Genomic DNA, 15,149 nt, shown 5'->3' with positions numbered 1-15,149 from the left:
GTGATTGTGACATAATTGTTGTTAAAATGGTTGCTGTCCAAGAAATAGCTTTGTTCTGAAATATTTATATACTAATATGCAAGTTATTGCTTTGATTTGACTAGTTCTTCCACACCTACAGTGTATCAATGATGTTACACTAATGTTTAATGGACCAGGAGTTTGTTATTGCCAATATCAATGAATATCAATCAGAATGCATTCTTATTTCACAAAGCTCTCTCTACACTATAAACTTTAAACTCAAAATTGGCCTGTTACCTCATTCATGACGTCAACTGCTTACTTGCACATATTTGAGAATTGGAATAACAATGAAATAAAAACCATAGGCCTTCATTATGTCAGTCATACATTGCGAAGCATCAAGTGACAAACTTGAGGTGTGCCCACAGAAATTAAGGATGTGGTACATTATATCTATACTACTGCTTTCAGAGCAAGTTCTTAATAAAACCAATAAGAGTCTATTAAAAAATGACCATAAAGAAACAGAGTTCCAAGGAATAAATATATGGAGTTTGTAATTGTCATCAAGAAAACTGTAAACAGTTTTTATACCTAATAGGCAACTTTAGCAAAGCCCTATATACAGTAAATTACACTTTAAAATGTAACTAATTAAATGATCTGCAACACAAATGTTTGTTAAATAAACAGACTACTTTTAAAATAGCTAGAGTTTAATGCTTTGGTGCGTAGAAGTAGCTTTTTGAGATTCTAATGAGTTATGAAATTGGTCTTAGATATTCAGTTGGCCCTAAGGGGTACAAATAACCAGTGATGCCAGTAACGCGTTACTTAGTACTTACTCCAATCTGACTACTTTTTTCCAGTAACGAGTAATCTAACGCGTTACTATTTCCAAACCAGTAATCAGATTAAAGTAATTTATCCAAGTCACTGTGAGTTACTATTTTTGTCATTTTCCTTAGTAAAAATATATATTTTTGCTTTCTTGTTGAGTCTCAGCAGGGTTTTTACTGCATAGAGAATTACGAGGCGGCCGCCTCCGTCAAATTTCTTGCCGCCTCCGTCTGTCGACAAAACTCAAGACAGGCAGTCACTTACTCAGATTAGGCATGTCGTGATAATTAAATAATCATCAGAAATATATATTGTCACATTATCCTTCAGCAATCATTATTAGCATATTATTATTTGCTAGCAGCCTACAAAGTCATCTAAAGCCATTCCATAGCTGAATGTCTTTCCTCCGCTGTAGCTGTCAATCATTCTCCGTTCAGCAAAACTGCGCGTCGCGTTCGGTTACAGTCAGCAGCACGGTGAAGCTCACTCCAATATGATATATTCCCGTTATAATACTTGATATGTTGATAAAATAATTTATCTTGCTTGAGTTTCTAGCGGTTTCTGAAAGATGTTGTGCTCGCTACCCAGGTGACAACACAAGGTCTATTAATTAGCATCACAAGCACAATAACCGGAATTTAAAACTGTGAAGAAACAAATAATCAGTGAATGTTTGGACCGATATAGGCTACATAGTAGACTAGGATTTGTGCGCTCAACGCTCATCTTCTCTTAATGCCGTGAAATTTTCAATGTGCACTCGCGCTGCACTGCGCCCTCTGATTCCATGTTGCTTTAAGCGCATCATTCTGCACACGGGATGCGCATATGCGCTTTATTGCCGCTCTGTTTTGAAGCGTTTCATATATTTTCATAGTTTTGTGCACTTAAAGATTATTAAAAAATATATTGTTCTCACGTATCGATCATATAATTGTTGTTCCTTTACAGAGCTGCACATTAGGTTTACAATAAACTATAAATCTTGTAATTTTACATTATTTGTGTAGGCCCATATAATTATTTACATTCAAATATAAATATAAATTAAATATAAATTGTTTTTCATAAATGTATTTAATAAGAACACAAAGTAATTTGTACCTTTTCATTAACATGTTTAGATTTTATAAAATTAGTCAAAATATTTTTTTTGGAGATACAATTTCAGGAGATACATTGTTGACGTTACTATTAAAAATGCACTTCCAATAAAGTGTTGGCAAAAACGGTTGTCATTTTTATGTTGAGGCTGCAGAGGTGTTGTCGGCAACTGATTAATGTAACTGATTAATGTAACTAATAAAGTAACTTGTAATCTAACTTAGTTTCTTTACAGATTACTTGATTTTAAAAGTAACTAAGTTACTTTTTCAAAGTAACTGTGGCAACACTGCAAATAACCCTGATGTGCCCCAAGCCAAAATTGAGTTCAACGCCCCCTGCTCTATACACACACACAGACCTGTAAAGAGGAAGAAGATGAGCGCCATGATCATGGTATAGCCAAAGTAAAGAATGGTGCTGGCGAGTCCACTGATCTGTAGTTTAGAGAAGAAGTAATGGATGGCATAGACCAGAAAATAAACAGCTGTGAATCCGCTGGTCAGGAAGGAACGCCACTGCCAGTGATAGTCCTAAGAGATGACACATATACAAAACAAATGAATAAAAAAACAACAACAAAAAACCCCCCACCATTTTCGAAAATATGCATAAGGTCACGTGTATGTGCTCTCACCTCAGCACACAGGTGGAAGTAGCACAGGAGGATGGTGGCCTCAGAGCAGGTGATGACCAGGATGATGAAGACCAGGAAGAGAAAGCCAAACATATAGTACATCTGATGAGACCTGCAACATAAATGATTTACATTGGTTAGTAAACTTAAACCAATTGGTTTCATGGTCTGGAATTCGTTAAGCCTAATAGAACAGGAGTACTGAGTAACCATTAATAGACTCTGATTCTAAAGGTGCATCATGAACTTCACATCAGCACTGACCAGATGCTGTTAAGGATGAAGAACAGCTGGATGAAGATGCAGCCGAACGGCAGGATTCCACCCATGACAATGCCAGGAAGAGGTTTGGTGTAGAAGGACTGCTCTGGAATCTGTCTGGGGATCTGATTGGTCCTCACGGGATGTTCAATGCCCTGATTTTAAACAAAAATTACACATTTATAACTTCAATAAAAAAAGAGATAATTATGGATAACTGATGGGGTTCTGGATTATTTCATAAACCAAAGGAACTCTTTCCCCACCATTGACGTAATGTTCATGGCTTGCCGTGTTTTCAGTGTTATATGGTATGGGGTGCTATTACACATCTTCTGAACAAGTACTGAATCTCCTGATCAAAACACAGGCGAAGCAGCAGCAGAAACAATTGGTAGCATATGGAAGCTGCTGCATATGTAAAATAACGCGATCATCAACATTAAACAAGCATATAAATCAAAACTGCCTAGTGTTAGCCAATGAAATATCGACCCAGGACGAGCTATAGGACTGTGCAAGATTTGGGGTGTTGATTAACTACTCCATCTATGTTGACATCAATGTTGTAAATCTGTTACAATGTTGAAAAAGTGATTCTCTCAGCTTTTTGCTCAAAATGTAAAAAAAAATGCATAAAGCATTTTCCCCCTTAAAAACAGAGGCTCTGTTCTTTTGATATATTGCATGTTCAGATATTCATATACAAAAATAAATGTTTGTGAAAATGATGAAAAATGCTGGCACTGACAGGCAACTTTTTTTTTAAATGCAGGAGGGGAAAGAGTCACGTTTTGAAAAAGGCTATTGGGAAACAATCTGAAAGTGAAGAAAGCTTACGCTTTTCTTGAAACCAAAGTACGCTCCGATAAAGGTGAGAGGCACTGATATACAGAACCACAGAGCCAGGATGGCCACCAGGGTGCCAAATGGCATGGCAGCTGATGAACCCTCGCCCCACAAAATCAGATTCATTACAAAAAAATCTGCAAACACCACCCTGAAAAAGCATGAAAATGTATTATCAACAACAAGCCATATTTAATCAAGCTACATGTCAAAGCACAAGACATCAAAGTGCAAGTTCAAAATTTAGCTAAATGGCCCAAATCTCCCATTAACCGTTACATTTAACAATATAACTGCTTAATGAAATTAAATCTATGGATTTAAATTCAAGGAAATAATACATTTCTCATTTACCCACCCTGGACAGAGAAATGCTGTCAACAGAACATTGGTCTTCCACTTCTCCCCACCGAAGGCTGTAAAAAGTGAGAGAGACCAGTTGACCTCACATTTGACAAACCAAATAATAAACCACATTTTACAAATCAAATATTAAACCACAAAGAGAAAAGACGGTCAACTTAATAGTATAGTGCTCTATTCAATAAACGAATTTACTCAATTTATGTTTTTATTACTTTTACATTTAATTAGGTGCATAAAAAGGTGTGTCTTAAATATATTTTAGCATGTGAGGCTGCATCTAATATCACATACTTTTACTACGTGCTAAAATTATAGATTTTACTTGAAATTAGTAGGGGTGGAAATCTTTAGGCACCTCACAATCCAATCCAATACGATTCGGATTCTGGGATTGACGATCCGATTCCAAAACTATTCTTTATCTCACTTTTTTTTTCTTATTAAATAGTGGTGCAGATATGACGTCAGAACCTGGAAGAATAATTTGAGATTTTCCTATGTGGTTTTATAATGGGATTTTTCGATTTATGTGTAAAATAAAGACTGAGGTAAACATAACTTTCTTATCTTATAAAACTTTAAAAGCATATCTTTACAGTTATCGTTCTTGATGTGAACGGGCCTTAAGGCTGCGTGTCCACCAATGTGTTTTTTCACGCGGCTGGCTGGCATATTCAATTGTTTTCAATGGGAGCGCCGCGTTTTTAGAACGCCATGAGTGTAGTAACGAGGCGCTGAGCGAGTATTTCACGCTCAAGCGCTGAGCGTTCAGCGGTTTTTACTGGTCGCCGAGAGTTGAAGAATGTTCAACTTTGAGTAAAGCGCAGTGCTCATCACTGTCACTTTTCACCCAGCCGTCCAATCACAGTGGAGGAGGGGCGGGACATACAACACCGACCAACCGCCATATTCTGCTTGTACTATACAACGTCAACAGATGACAACAAGCAGTTTAATAACGGACCAAAATACTTTAAAACAAGAGCCAGAGCAAATACTTTACATTGTATCTGCATTTTTATATAGAATCAATACAGAAACAAACTATTTGTGAAATGAGATACTAGTAACTTCCACAGATATTCCGTATCATAAGCAAAGACTCTCAACTGAAAAAAAAAAACGCTGCGCTGCCAAAACGCTCTCAAGCGCCAACAGCGAGACGTTTTCAGCAGAGCGCCTAGCGTTTTCAGCCGGCTAAAAACGCTTTGGTGGACACGCGGCCTAAGAGTGCTTTAATTATCTGAACATTTTCCAGTCAAGAGCAGGGAGTGATTTTTCTCTTAGCTTTAATGCTGTTTGATTATTACTGATGACGATGATCATCCACACTAATGTACAGCTCTATTCAGATATTTTGTCCTTTCTGTCTAATCCCTCAAGACATAACTGACTGTGCTTACATTAATTTTGCATTTTAAAAGCATATTAACGCAAGCATTTGAAAGCAGCCGTCTGTCAGTAAGTGAGTTTTGTGTATTGACTATATAGTCCTACTGCATTCCAAACTGTAGTAGATCATTTATAAATGAAAGCACTGAAATATCTGTGGGGGCGAGACCGCACATTGCAAGTGTAATACTTCTCACAGCGCATTTGCTGTGCAATGAAGCCTGTGGTTGCGTTTGTAATTCACTTGAACCTTTTTTAACTTTATGGAAGATTATTTTATGGAAGGTTTGAGAGTTTTTGTGTGTGATGCATCGGAGAAATGCATCTCTCCCACCCCTAGTAATTAGTAAAAAGTACACCTTATATTTCACATTTATATTTGGAAAACAATTACTGTAATCTTATTTAGGTTGGAGATGTGAATTGTATGTCTGCTCTTCTGACTGACACTGGGAAGTATTTGCACCACTATGAGGGAAGCAATGAGAAAACCATAGGCACTGGGATGCTACCTCTGTGTTATTTTAATTTCATTTACATACTATTATAGTTTAATTATTAATTTAGTTAAAGTTTTAGTAATCATTTTGTCCTTTTTATTAGCTATAGTTTATCTAATGTCTATAAAGTAATTAATTTTATTACAGTTTTAGTAGCATCAAATGAAACTAAATGAAAATGAGAAATTATTTTTGGGAACTAGCAAAAAAAGTTATTTTATATAACATTTATTTCAAGTAATGGAGTTTTGTTTTGTTTGAGTTAACTATAATAAATGTGTTGCCTGTTATTTCCTACAAGCCTGTGCATCAAGTTTGGTGGAAATAATAATAAAATCGGATGATTATTAAATTAAGTAAAATAAAAAAAAATAAAAAAATCATTTATGATTACATTTCTAGCAAGAAACAAGCAGATAGAAGATCAAAGGGAACATTTAAACATCTGTTGTATGACTGATGTTAAAACAGACAGAGCTCAGCAGATGGATCTATAACTGATATCATAGTAGGACATGGCAGGTCTGGAAAAAGAAGAGTACGCTCTCATTGTAATCTGCACAAGCCGTCGAACACAACTAAAGCAAAAAAGCAGCAGGGGTGTGTATGCCTGCCTGTTCGTGTAGAGGGCTCCTTTGACACTAATTAAATCTAACGAACTGCAGACAGCCCTAATGAAGGGAGGATCAGAGGTCAAGGGTCAAACCTCTGCTGTGTACTTACATTTGTAGTAGCGGGCAGCCACATAACCAGCTGGAGTACCCAGCAGCACCCACAGCACCACCGCACATGTCATCAGAGCTCCACGATTGGCAGGTGACAGGAAACCCAAACAGGCAAAAACTACAGGACAAGAGAGAGAGGAGGAAAACGTTGTCAAGATCACGGTTGCATACATTTAGAAAATTTGACACACTAAATTAATTCAGACAATGTCTATCAAAAACTCATCAAATTCCATCACAGGATACTCCAGGTTCGTTCATTGTGTCAGCCATCACAAAGTAAACATTTATCATTGTTGTATTTTTGTTCAAACATCTTACTACACTAGTCATGCTGCATTTTATAAAAAGATCTCTTGATTTTTTTTACTGTCAGCGTTTCTCTCTCATCACATTTAATTCAGTATAATCCATTAAATAATAGGCAAGTTCATGTTAATCAGGACATCATTTTGATATTTGTATATTTATTTTAGACATCTGACTGTGTATTTATGCCAAAGACACACTTCTAAAGTAAAGTAAATGAAAAGGAAAAACTGTACTCTATCAATAAGGGCTTGAATTTTACACGACTGCTCATCTCTCCATACACTTACAGAGAGTAACAAATGTCATGATGAAGATCTGTGTCCCAGAGCCCAGGAACACAGACAGCAGCATGCCTTTCCTGGGAGGCCTGAAGACATCTCCGTGAACAAGCTTCCAGCCAAATTCCTCCTGGGCATCCTCCTGGAATAGATGGAGTGAAAAAGCGAGGCTTTAACAATAGCAGGAGCTAACGGAACCCAGTTCAGGCGTGGGTTTGGGTCTACAGCCCAATTACGGCTCCCAGAGATCAAAGTAAAGACGCCGGTTGCTGCTCAGACCAATGATACACTGTGTCACTCTCGATCTGTTCTTAATGAGTCTGATGTGTGTGGAGGGAGGAGGGGCCATGGTGAGACACAGGAAAGAGAGAAGACGTAAAAGCAACAGATGTGTGCATCACGCCTGACCCTGCGTGACCTCGAACACTAGATGGGAGGGGCTAAATATACCAAGTTATGAAGTGATCTGAATGCGAAGTTTGTGTATTTAAGGTGACTCATATCAAGGGTGAAGGCCAGTGGCAGCACTAGGGCACTATTTTATGTCAGATTAAAGGAGAAACATTATGAATGAAAGTTATTTGACACTTGAACAGTTGCTATATCAACATCCTAACAAAGAGAATACGCTTAATGTATAGTTGTCAGAACACGTCAAGCTTTACTTCCGATTTTGCAGCCCGTCATGTACAGATACTTTTCATAGACCAGAAGCGTGTTCAAACAAGTGGTTTCTGTGTTAATAACCAACTTACCTTAAAGCTACACTGTGTAACTTTTTTAGTTTATTCTTAGCTAAAAACAAAAATATATGTGCTCATAATGTATATTTACTTCTTTCAAGTAATAAAGTATTCTCGTAAGTTTATAATATGCCATTGAAAATACATACGGGTAAGGGGTTTCAATGCGGGTCGCCATGTTGCCCCTCCATCTTGAAAGTACATTAGCCAAAGAGGGACATACCTGTAAATTCAAGCTTCGCCTTTCGTGTTTTAAAGGGTTAGTTCACCCAAAAATGAAAATTCTGTCATTAATTACTCACCCTCATGTCGTTGGACACCCGTAAGTCCTCCGTTCATATTCGGAACACAAATGAAGATATTTTAGTTGAAAGCTGATGGCTGAGAAAGGCTTCAGACAGGCCTCCATTGGCATTCAGTACATTTATACTCCCAAGATCCATGAAAGGCACTTAAAACGTCGTTACAAAGTCTCTCTCCCCACAGTGACTCTACAATAATTTTACGATGCGACGACAATAGTTTTTGTGCGCAAAAAAAAATCAAAATAACACCTTTATCCAACTTGTTCTCGACTTCCGTGTGTGCCTCCACGACGCATGCGCGAGAATATGACGTAGCGTCGGGGTTCGGGAATCCATGAAATGCACACTTAAGCCCCATTTTGAGCACTACGCTGAGACCTAAAGCACGATCAATGTAGAATCCAACAGCTTAGACACGCGCGTCTTCCTCTGCTCGTAAACAAATCGCTTCTGGGTCATGTGTCCGAACGCCGGATCTGCGTCATATTCTCGCGCATGCGTCGTGGAGGCACACACGGAAGTCGAGAACAAGTTGGTTAAAGGTGTTATTTTGATGTTTTTTTTGCGCACAAAAACTATTGTCGTCGCATCGTAAAATTATTGTAGAGCCACTGTGGTGAGATGGACTTTGTAACGACGTTTTAAGTGCCTTTCATGGATCTTGGAAGTGTCAATGTACTGAATGCCAATGGAGGCCTATCTGAAGCCTTTCTCAGCCATCAGCTTTCAACTAAAATATCTTCATTTGTGTTCTGAATATGAACGGAGGTCTTACGGGTGTCCAACGACATGAGGGTGAGTAATTAATGACAGAATTTTCATTTTTGGGTGAACTAACCCTTTAACACTCGATGGCACAGTGTCGAATGTGGACGAGGTCGAACTGGAAGCCATGTTAATCTTGGACTAAATCGGCCACCGTAGGAGTTAAAACGAAATCGGAATTGAGAGGAACAGAAACAAAAATGGTCATATACCTTTTCACCACTAGATGGGGAAAAATATCACACAGTGTAGCTTTAAAAGGTTAGTTCACCCAAAAATGAAAATTCTGTCATTAATTACTTACCCTCGTGTCGTTCGACACCCATAAGACCTCCGTTCATCTTCAGACACAAATGAAGATATCTTGGTTGAAATCCGATGGCTCAGAAAGGCCTCCATTGGCACAATGCACTTTACACTCTCAAGACCCATAAAAGGTACTAAAGACGTCGTTACAAAGTCCATCTCATTACAGTGGTTCTACAATAACTTGATGAAGCGACGAGAATAGTTTTTGAGCGCAAAAAAACCCTAAATAATGACTTATATAGTGATGGCCGATTTCAAAACAATGTATCATGAAGCTTCGAAGTGTTATGAATCAGCGAGTCGAATCATGATTTAGATCGCGTGTCAAACCTCTAAACTGCTGAAATCACGTGACTTTGGCGATCCAAACCGCTGAATCGACTGATTCATAACCAGAGATGTATAAAGTACTAGAGACACATACTTGAGTAAAAGTACAAGTTCCTTATCAAAAAAGTGACTTGAGTAGAAGTTGAAGTGCTCTTTAAGCACCACACTTAAGTAGAAGTACTAAAGTATTAAACATTTTTTGTACTTAAGTATTGCAAGTAGTTTATTTTAAAATGTACTACTCAAGTACTGAAAGTAAAAGTACAAGTATTGTGTTATGTAGTTATTAAAGAAAGTAGTCAAAAGTTTGAACATCATATTGTTTTTATTATTTCAAATGATTAACCTAAAGGACAATGACAATGTTGGTAGGTAATTTTTCTACATATTGTCATATAAATAACCTGAAAATACTGTAGTTCATTAAGATTAAATCTTACTATAACCACTCTTACTAAAAAAAAAAATGGGGTAAGCACACTTATATTCTCATTTCAGGAGGTGTTCTGAGTAAATGATTTGTTTGTAACACTTTACAATATGGTTTGATTTGTTAACATTACATTAGTTAATGTATTAGACTAATAACTAACATGAACTAACCATGATCAATACATTTGTTACTGTATTTATTAATCTTTGTTAATCTTAGTTAATAAAAATACAGCTGTTCATTGTTTATATATGTTACTTCACAGTGCTGAAGTAAAAGTGGAAGTAGGAGAAAAAATTAATACTCTTGTAAAGTACAGATACTGCCTTTTAGTACTTAAGTACAGTAGTGAAGTAGTTCTACTTCGTTACTATACATCTCTGTTCATAAAGCTTCATGATGCATTGTTTTGAAATCGGTCATAACTATATAAGTCGTTATTTAGTTTTTTTGCACACAAAAACTATTCTCGTCACTTCATAAAGTTATTGTAGAACCATTGTAGTGAGATGGACTTTGTAACGACGTCTTTAGTACCTTTTATGGGTCTTGAGAGTGTAAAGTGCATTGTGCCAATGGAGGCCTTTCTGAGCCATCGGATTTCAACTAAAATATCTTCATTTGTGTTCTGAAGATGAACGGAGGTCTTACAGGTGTCGAACGACATGAGTGTAAGTAATTAATGACAGAATTGTCATTTTTGGGTGAACTAACCCTTTAACGTGCTTACTTATGTCAACTAACTTTTATTTGAGGAAATTTGTTCGTAATAGGTTATTAGGTTTAAATGTGTTGGTCCTGTGCTGCCTATTGATTCACTTGATTTTAATAAATATAAGTAATGGAAAATATGGCTAACATTACACAAGTGAACGCTTACGTTTAATATACAAGGATCATAATGCAAGGCAAGCACATTGCATGTATCTGACCTATTTTTAGCAGCATTCACTATTGGATTTGATTGTTCATAGATTAAGCAGTATATTTCAAATTGTCTTCGATGAGGGAAGTGGTGGTGGTGTATGTGTGGGGGTGATATTGATTAGACTTGTTGGTTGTAAAATTTCTGTTTAAATGTTAATGAAATTAGTCTAATATTTATACGTAAGGTATATTTTTTTTATGTGCCAACATGTAGAAACAATTGTCTTGATGGGAGAAAAGTCAATTAGGACTCAGGTATGCCCCATATTAGCAATCATATTAATTACATCCTCAACAGCCAATCATCAATAATTATGCAGTGACATTTAATCTCAAACAAAAGACCGCAAACTTCAGATTCATCTCAAAATAACTTTTGTCATGTCCAAAGTCTGTAGTCTTTTGAATATTCATATAACAATATAGATTTTAATATATTATTTTTTTTCCACTTTGTTTGCCCTAGCCTACATGATCACATGGGTGTCTAAATTGAGATTGCGATCTTTTAACGATTACTCGTGCAGCTCAAGTGCAAACTTAGAAAATAACTCCCTTTAGAGTGATCTTGTGCTTTGTAACGTTGCAGACCTTTTTCACGCTCAAACAGCAACATTACACACTAAAAAAGTTGAAAATGTAAAATGGCATAACAGGACCCCTTTAAGGGAAAATTTATAAATAAAATGCCATTCATTACCTACAGAATTCAATTATTTTACTTAGCAGACGCTCTGAACTGTTAAGCCCTTACACTCCCCCCCAAAAACATCCTGAAGCCGCCACTGGTGAAGGTAGATGTCTGTGTATGCTTGTCTCTTCTCGTCAGTGTGACTCTCATTGCTGGCAGCAGATGATCCAGGTCATATAAACACAAGCGACATACACACATCCTGTAGGTTGCGCTCGTTAACTTACAAATTAAACACACTGTGCAGCATGCACTCTATTGTGTGCAAGACAAAAACTCAGCTGTACTAAAACATACAACCTAACACACTCACTCACTCACACACACCCATATGGTCATATGAGAGGGCTGATCACATATCAGACAGTGACGTGATAGTTGTAGAGCAGAACTCACCACAGAGTCCATCTGGTTGTATCGAGCGATGTCTTTATGGAGTGTTCGGAGCATGATCATAGCGACCATCCCCGAAAGGAAGAGCACAATGACCAGAGAGTTCATGATACTGGTGGCAGAGAACAGAACATTTGAGCATGCGTGTTTTATTTTGCTAAATTAGATCATGGGTTTATTAGGATATGGACCCTGAGCCTAATGACACCCTCAGTCCCTGCAGTCCAACTTTGGTGACAATGTAAGGGGTCCGCAAATTCGGTAATGCAAACATCAACGTGCATAATTGTGCATAACGTTTTTAATCGCATGTTTCAAGACACCAAAGAAAACACAGATTCACTGAGTATGTCATTTAGGACAGGGCCATATAAATGTATGTAGTGTGTGATATGTGCTCTCACCTGAACCACTGAATGTTGGTGTGTGGCATAGACTCAAGAATATAATCCCATCTAGAGGCCCAGCGGATGTGTTTTTCCTCCTGCAAAGACCAAACCAGCAGTTTTACAAGAGTTCTGCCAAAATACTGACATCCTAAAACACAGCAAGGGTCTCCAATCTCTTACAGGCTAAATGACCCCTTGGTTAAAAGAGAGACAGAGCAGGGACACTACACTATAACATACTGTATCAAATTGATTGTTGCATTGTAAACCCGGGGGCGTATTACAGAAACGTTCTATCTTAGGTCTTAACTTACGATAAGTTAACTTAGGATTTTTCACAAATTCGTATTACAGAAGCAAATCTTAACTTGATTAAGGATTCTTATCCTTTCTTACAAAATCTCATTTTATCTTTAGTTAGGAAATCTTAAACTGCTCCATCGAGTTAAGTAAACAACTGTCAGGTCTGTTAGCGAGCAACTAACAATGCGCCAACTGCTTCTGAGGTAAACCTAAAATCAAAATGGAGAAACAAAGGCATGCTTTTAATTCCAGTGCGGCAGAGATAAAAATTTTGTATAAATTCCGTTAAAGAGGTAAAGTCTGTTTTATTCAGCAGTTTTGATGGTCGACCGCTCCTTTCCCCTTGGAAACCGAATGTAGGTAAGCGCTAAAGCACTGATTGCCCTGGCCACTTCTGTAAGATTTTTGGATATGCCAGATTTTGACATTTTTGCTGTAGAAGCGACCTCACTTCTGCGACCTCTGAAAATTGCCTTTTACAACAAAAAAATGTTAGGCATTAGTCACTTGAAGAATGACCGGAAATGCTCTGTGAGGGCTTGTTGGCTGTAATGTAACATTGGTCGCAATTCATCAACTAACTGCAAAATCATGTGTACTGGTAGTCTGTAATTATTTACAAGTATTTTATCATCAAAGCACAGCACATTCTCTGGGTCCTCCAAAAGTCTCTCCACCATCAAACGTCGCTAATCTTCGTCTTGTATAATTAATAAATGTAATGCCATTCTCGAAAAAGGCTTTTGTACTGTGATGCTTACTGTTAAATTTCAAAAAGTTTTGAAGTTAGGACACCATGGGGTTGTCCTAAAGTTAAGATGGCTTTTAGGATTTTTTGTCCAGTCAGGATGCTTCTGTAATACCCATTTCCTATCCATAGTTAAGATAAGATTATGCACTTAAGAAATGTCATTCTGTAATAGCTTTTGTCCAAAATGAGGTCCTAACTGAAATTGCCATGGTTACCAAACAGATCAGAAAGGATTCTAAAGTCCTAAAGACCTTTCTGTAATACGCCCCCTGGTCTGTAATAATGTGTATAAATCCAACTTTACATGTTTACATACTTGGTTATGACTGCAAATTATTTACTTACATAGTTATGACAGTCAAAAGACTTATAAAGCCTTTCTAACAATCAATTTAAACGTAATCATTGCTTTAATTTTCATACATAGTGTAGTATATGATGAACAATGAAACTTTTAGCTGAACTTTAGCTTTGGTTGAAGTTCATGTAATACTGTATTTTTATATTTAAAGGTCCCATGGCATGAAATTTTCATTTTATGAGGTATTTCAACATTAATATGAGTTCCCCTAGCCTGAATATTGTCCCCAAGTGGATAGAAATGTTGATCGGTGTAAAACCGAGTTCTGGCTGTCTTTCTCTGCCTTTGAGAAAATGACAGGCCAGACTAGCCAATCCTGAAGTCTCCTGGTTTGACGTCCAAGCAGGAACGGTTCCCTCCCTTTCCTCCGCCCAGAGAATCTGCCACGCCCATGCAAACACTCGAGATCATTAACGTTACTTGTGAACGAGTGAACTGGCAGTTTCTCAGTGTTTGGATGTACAAATGAAAACAGAAGTCTTTCTTCAGTTCCTTCTGATCTGTGATCATTGATTTCTGATGTGTAGCTAATTATTTATTATTCGTGCACACGCTGCGGCTTCTCTCTCTCCCGACAGAACGATGTTTTCGTGTTTTCTATCTTGTGAGTCAGTGTTTTGTACGTCCTCGTCGCGTCTATCTGTTCTAAAATGTGCATACAGTCTTTTCTGTTTAACATCAGCAGTAACATCTTTAGAGATAAACCTCACACACGCCGAAGCTCGGCCTTCAACATCCCCGACCCCCAGTACTGCATCTGGCCCACAGCGGAGGCACCAAACGCGGCGTGAGATTAAGCAGAAGGGGGGTAAGCGTGAGGGTATCTGGGCTAGGCTAGCCAGCTTTCCCCACAATAAACTGGATTACATTCGATTACTGCTGTTGTGTCTTTGTTTGCGCTGTGTAACGTTACTCAATGCGCATCACTGACGCTATTCATACGATTGGAACATATCTAGAAATAATGCTTTAATCAAACTTACTAACTCGTTCATCTCGCTGTAATGGTACATTGCATGTGTTACAAAGTTGGTAGAATAATGATGAAGAGGACTCGGTGTGACTGGGACTCGTGTTTATTCAGAACTCTCAGATACAAACACAATAAACTCGCGCTGACAGACAACGCTCTCATAACTCAGTAGTTACTATAAATAACTTTGTTAGCAATCGCTCCGTCTCCGTGATGTCCTGTTCGCGAACGAATCATTC

The 15,149-nt window shown here is 37.6% G+C and overlaps 1 protein-coding gene across 1 annotated transcript in view; it reads right to left on the bottom strand.

The window, feature by feature from the left end:
• The window catches only part of tm9sf2 (transmembrane 9 superfamily member 2), a 49,660-nt gene that overhangs the window by 1,143 nt on the left and 33,368 nt on the right, over positions 1-15,149 (bottom strand). Inside the window, exons 8-16 of the mRNA XM_079812977.1 lie at positions 12,538-12,617; positions 12,137-12,245; positions 7,247-7,379; positions 6,646-6,765; positions 4,023-4,080; positions 3,656-3,815; positions 2,819-2,970; positions 2,555-2,666; positions 2,279-2,450 (exon numbers count right to left, since the gene is read on the bottom strand). Of these exons, the coding sequence (XP_079669103.1) occupies positions 2,279-2,450; positions 2,555-2,666; positions 2,819-2,970; positions 3,656-3,815; positions 4,023-4,080; positions 6,646-6,765; positions 7,247-7,379; positions 12,137-12,245; positions 12,538-12,617 (1,096 nt within the window). The remainder of the gene's footprint in view (positions 1-2,278; positions 2,451-2,554; positions 2,667-2,818; positions 2,971-3,655; positions 3,816-4,022; positions 4,081-6,645; positions 6,766-7,246; positions 7,380-12,136; positions 12,246-12,537; positions 12,618-15,149) is intronic.

The sequence above is a fragment of the Gobio gobio genome (assembly GCF_949357685.1).
Source record: "Gobio gobio genome assembly, chromosome: 3".
In the NCBI taxonomy this organism is placed as follows: Eukaryota; Metazoa; Chordata; class Actinopteri; order Cypriniformes; family Gobionidae; genus Gobio; species Gobio gobio.
The sequence above is the reverse complement of the archived record's forward strand: the minus strand, read 5'-3'. Positions and strand labels throughout refer to the sequence as shown.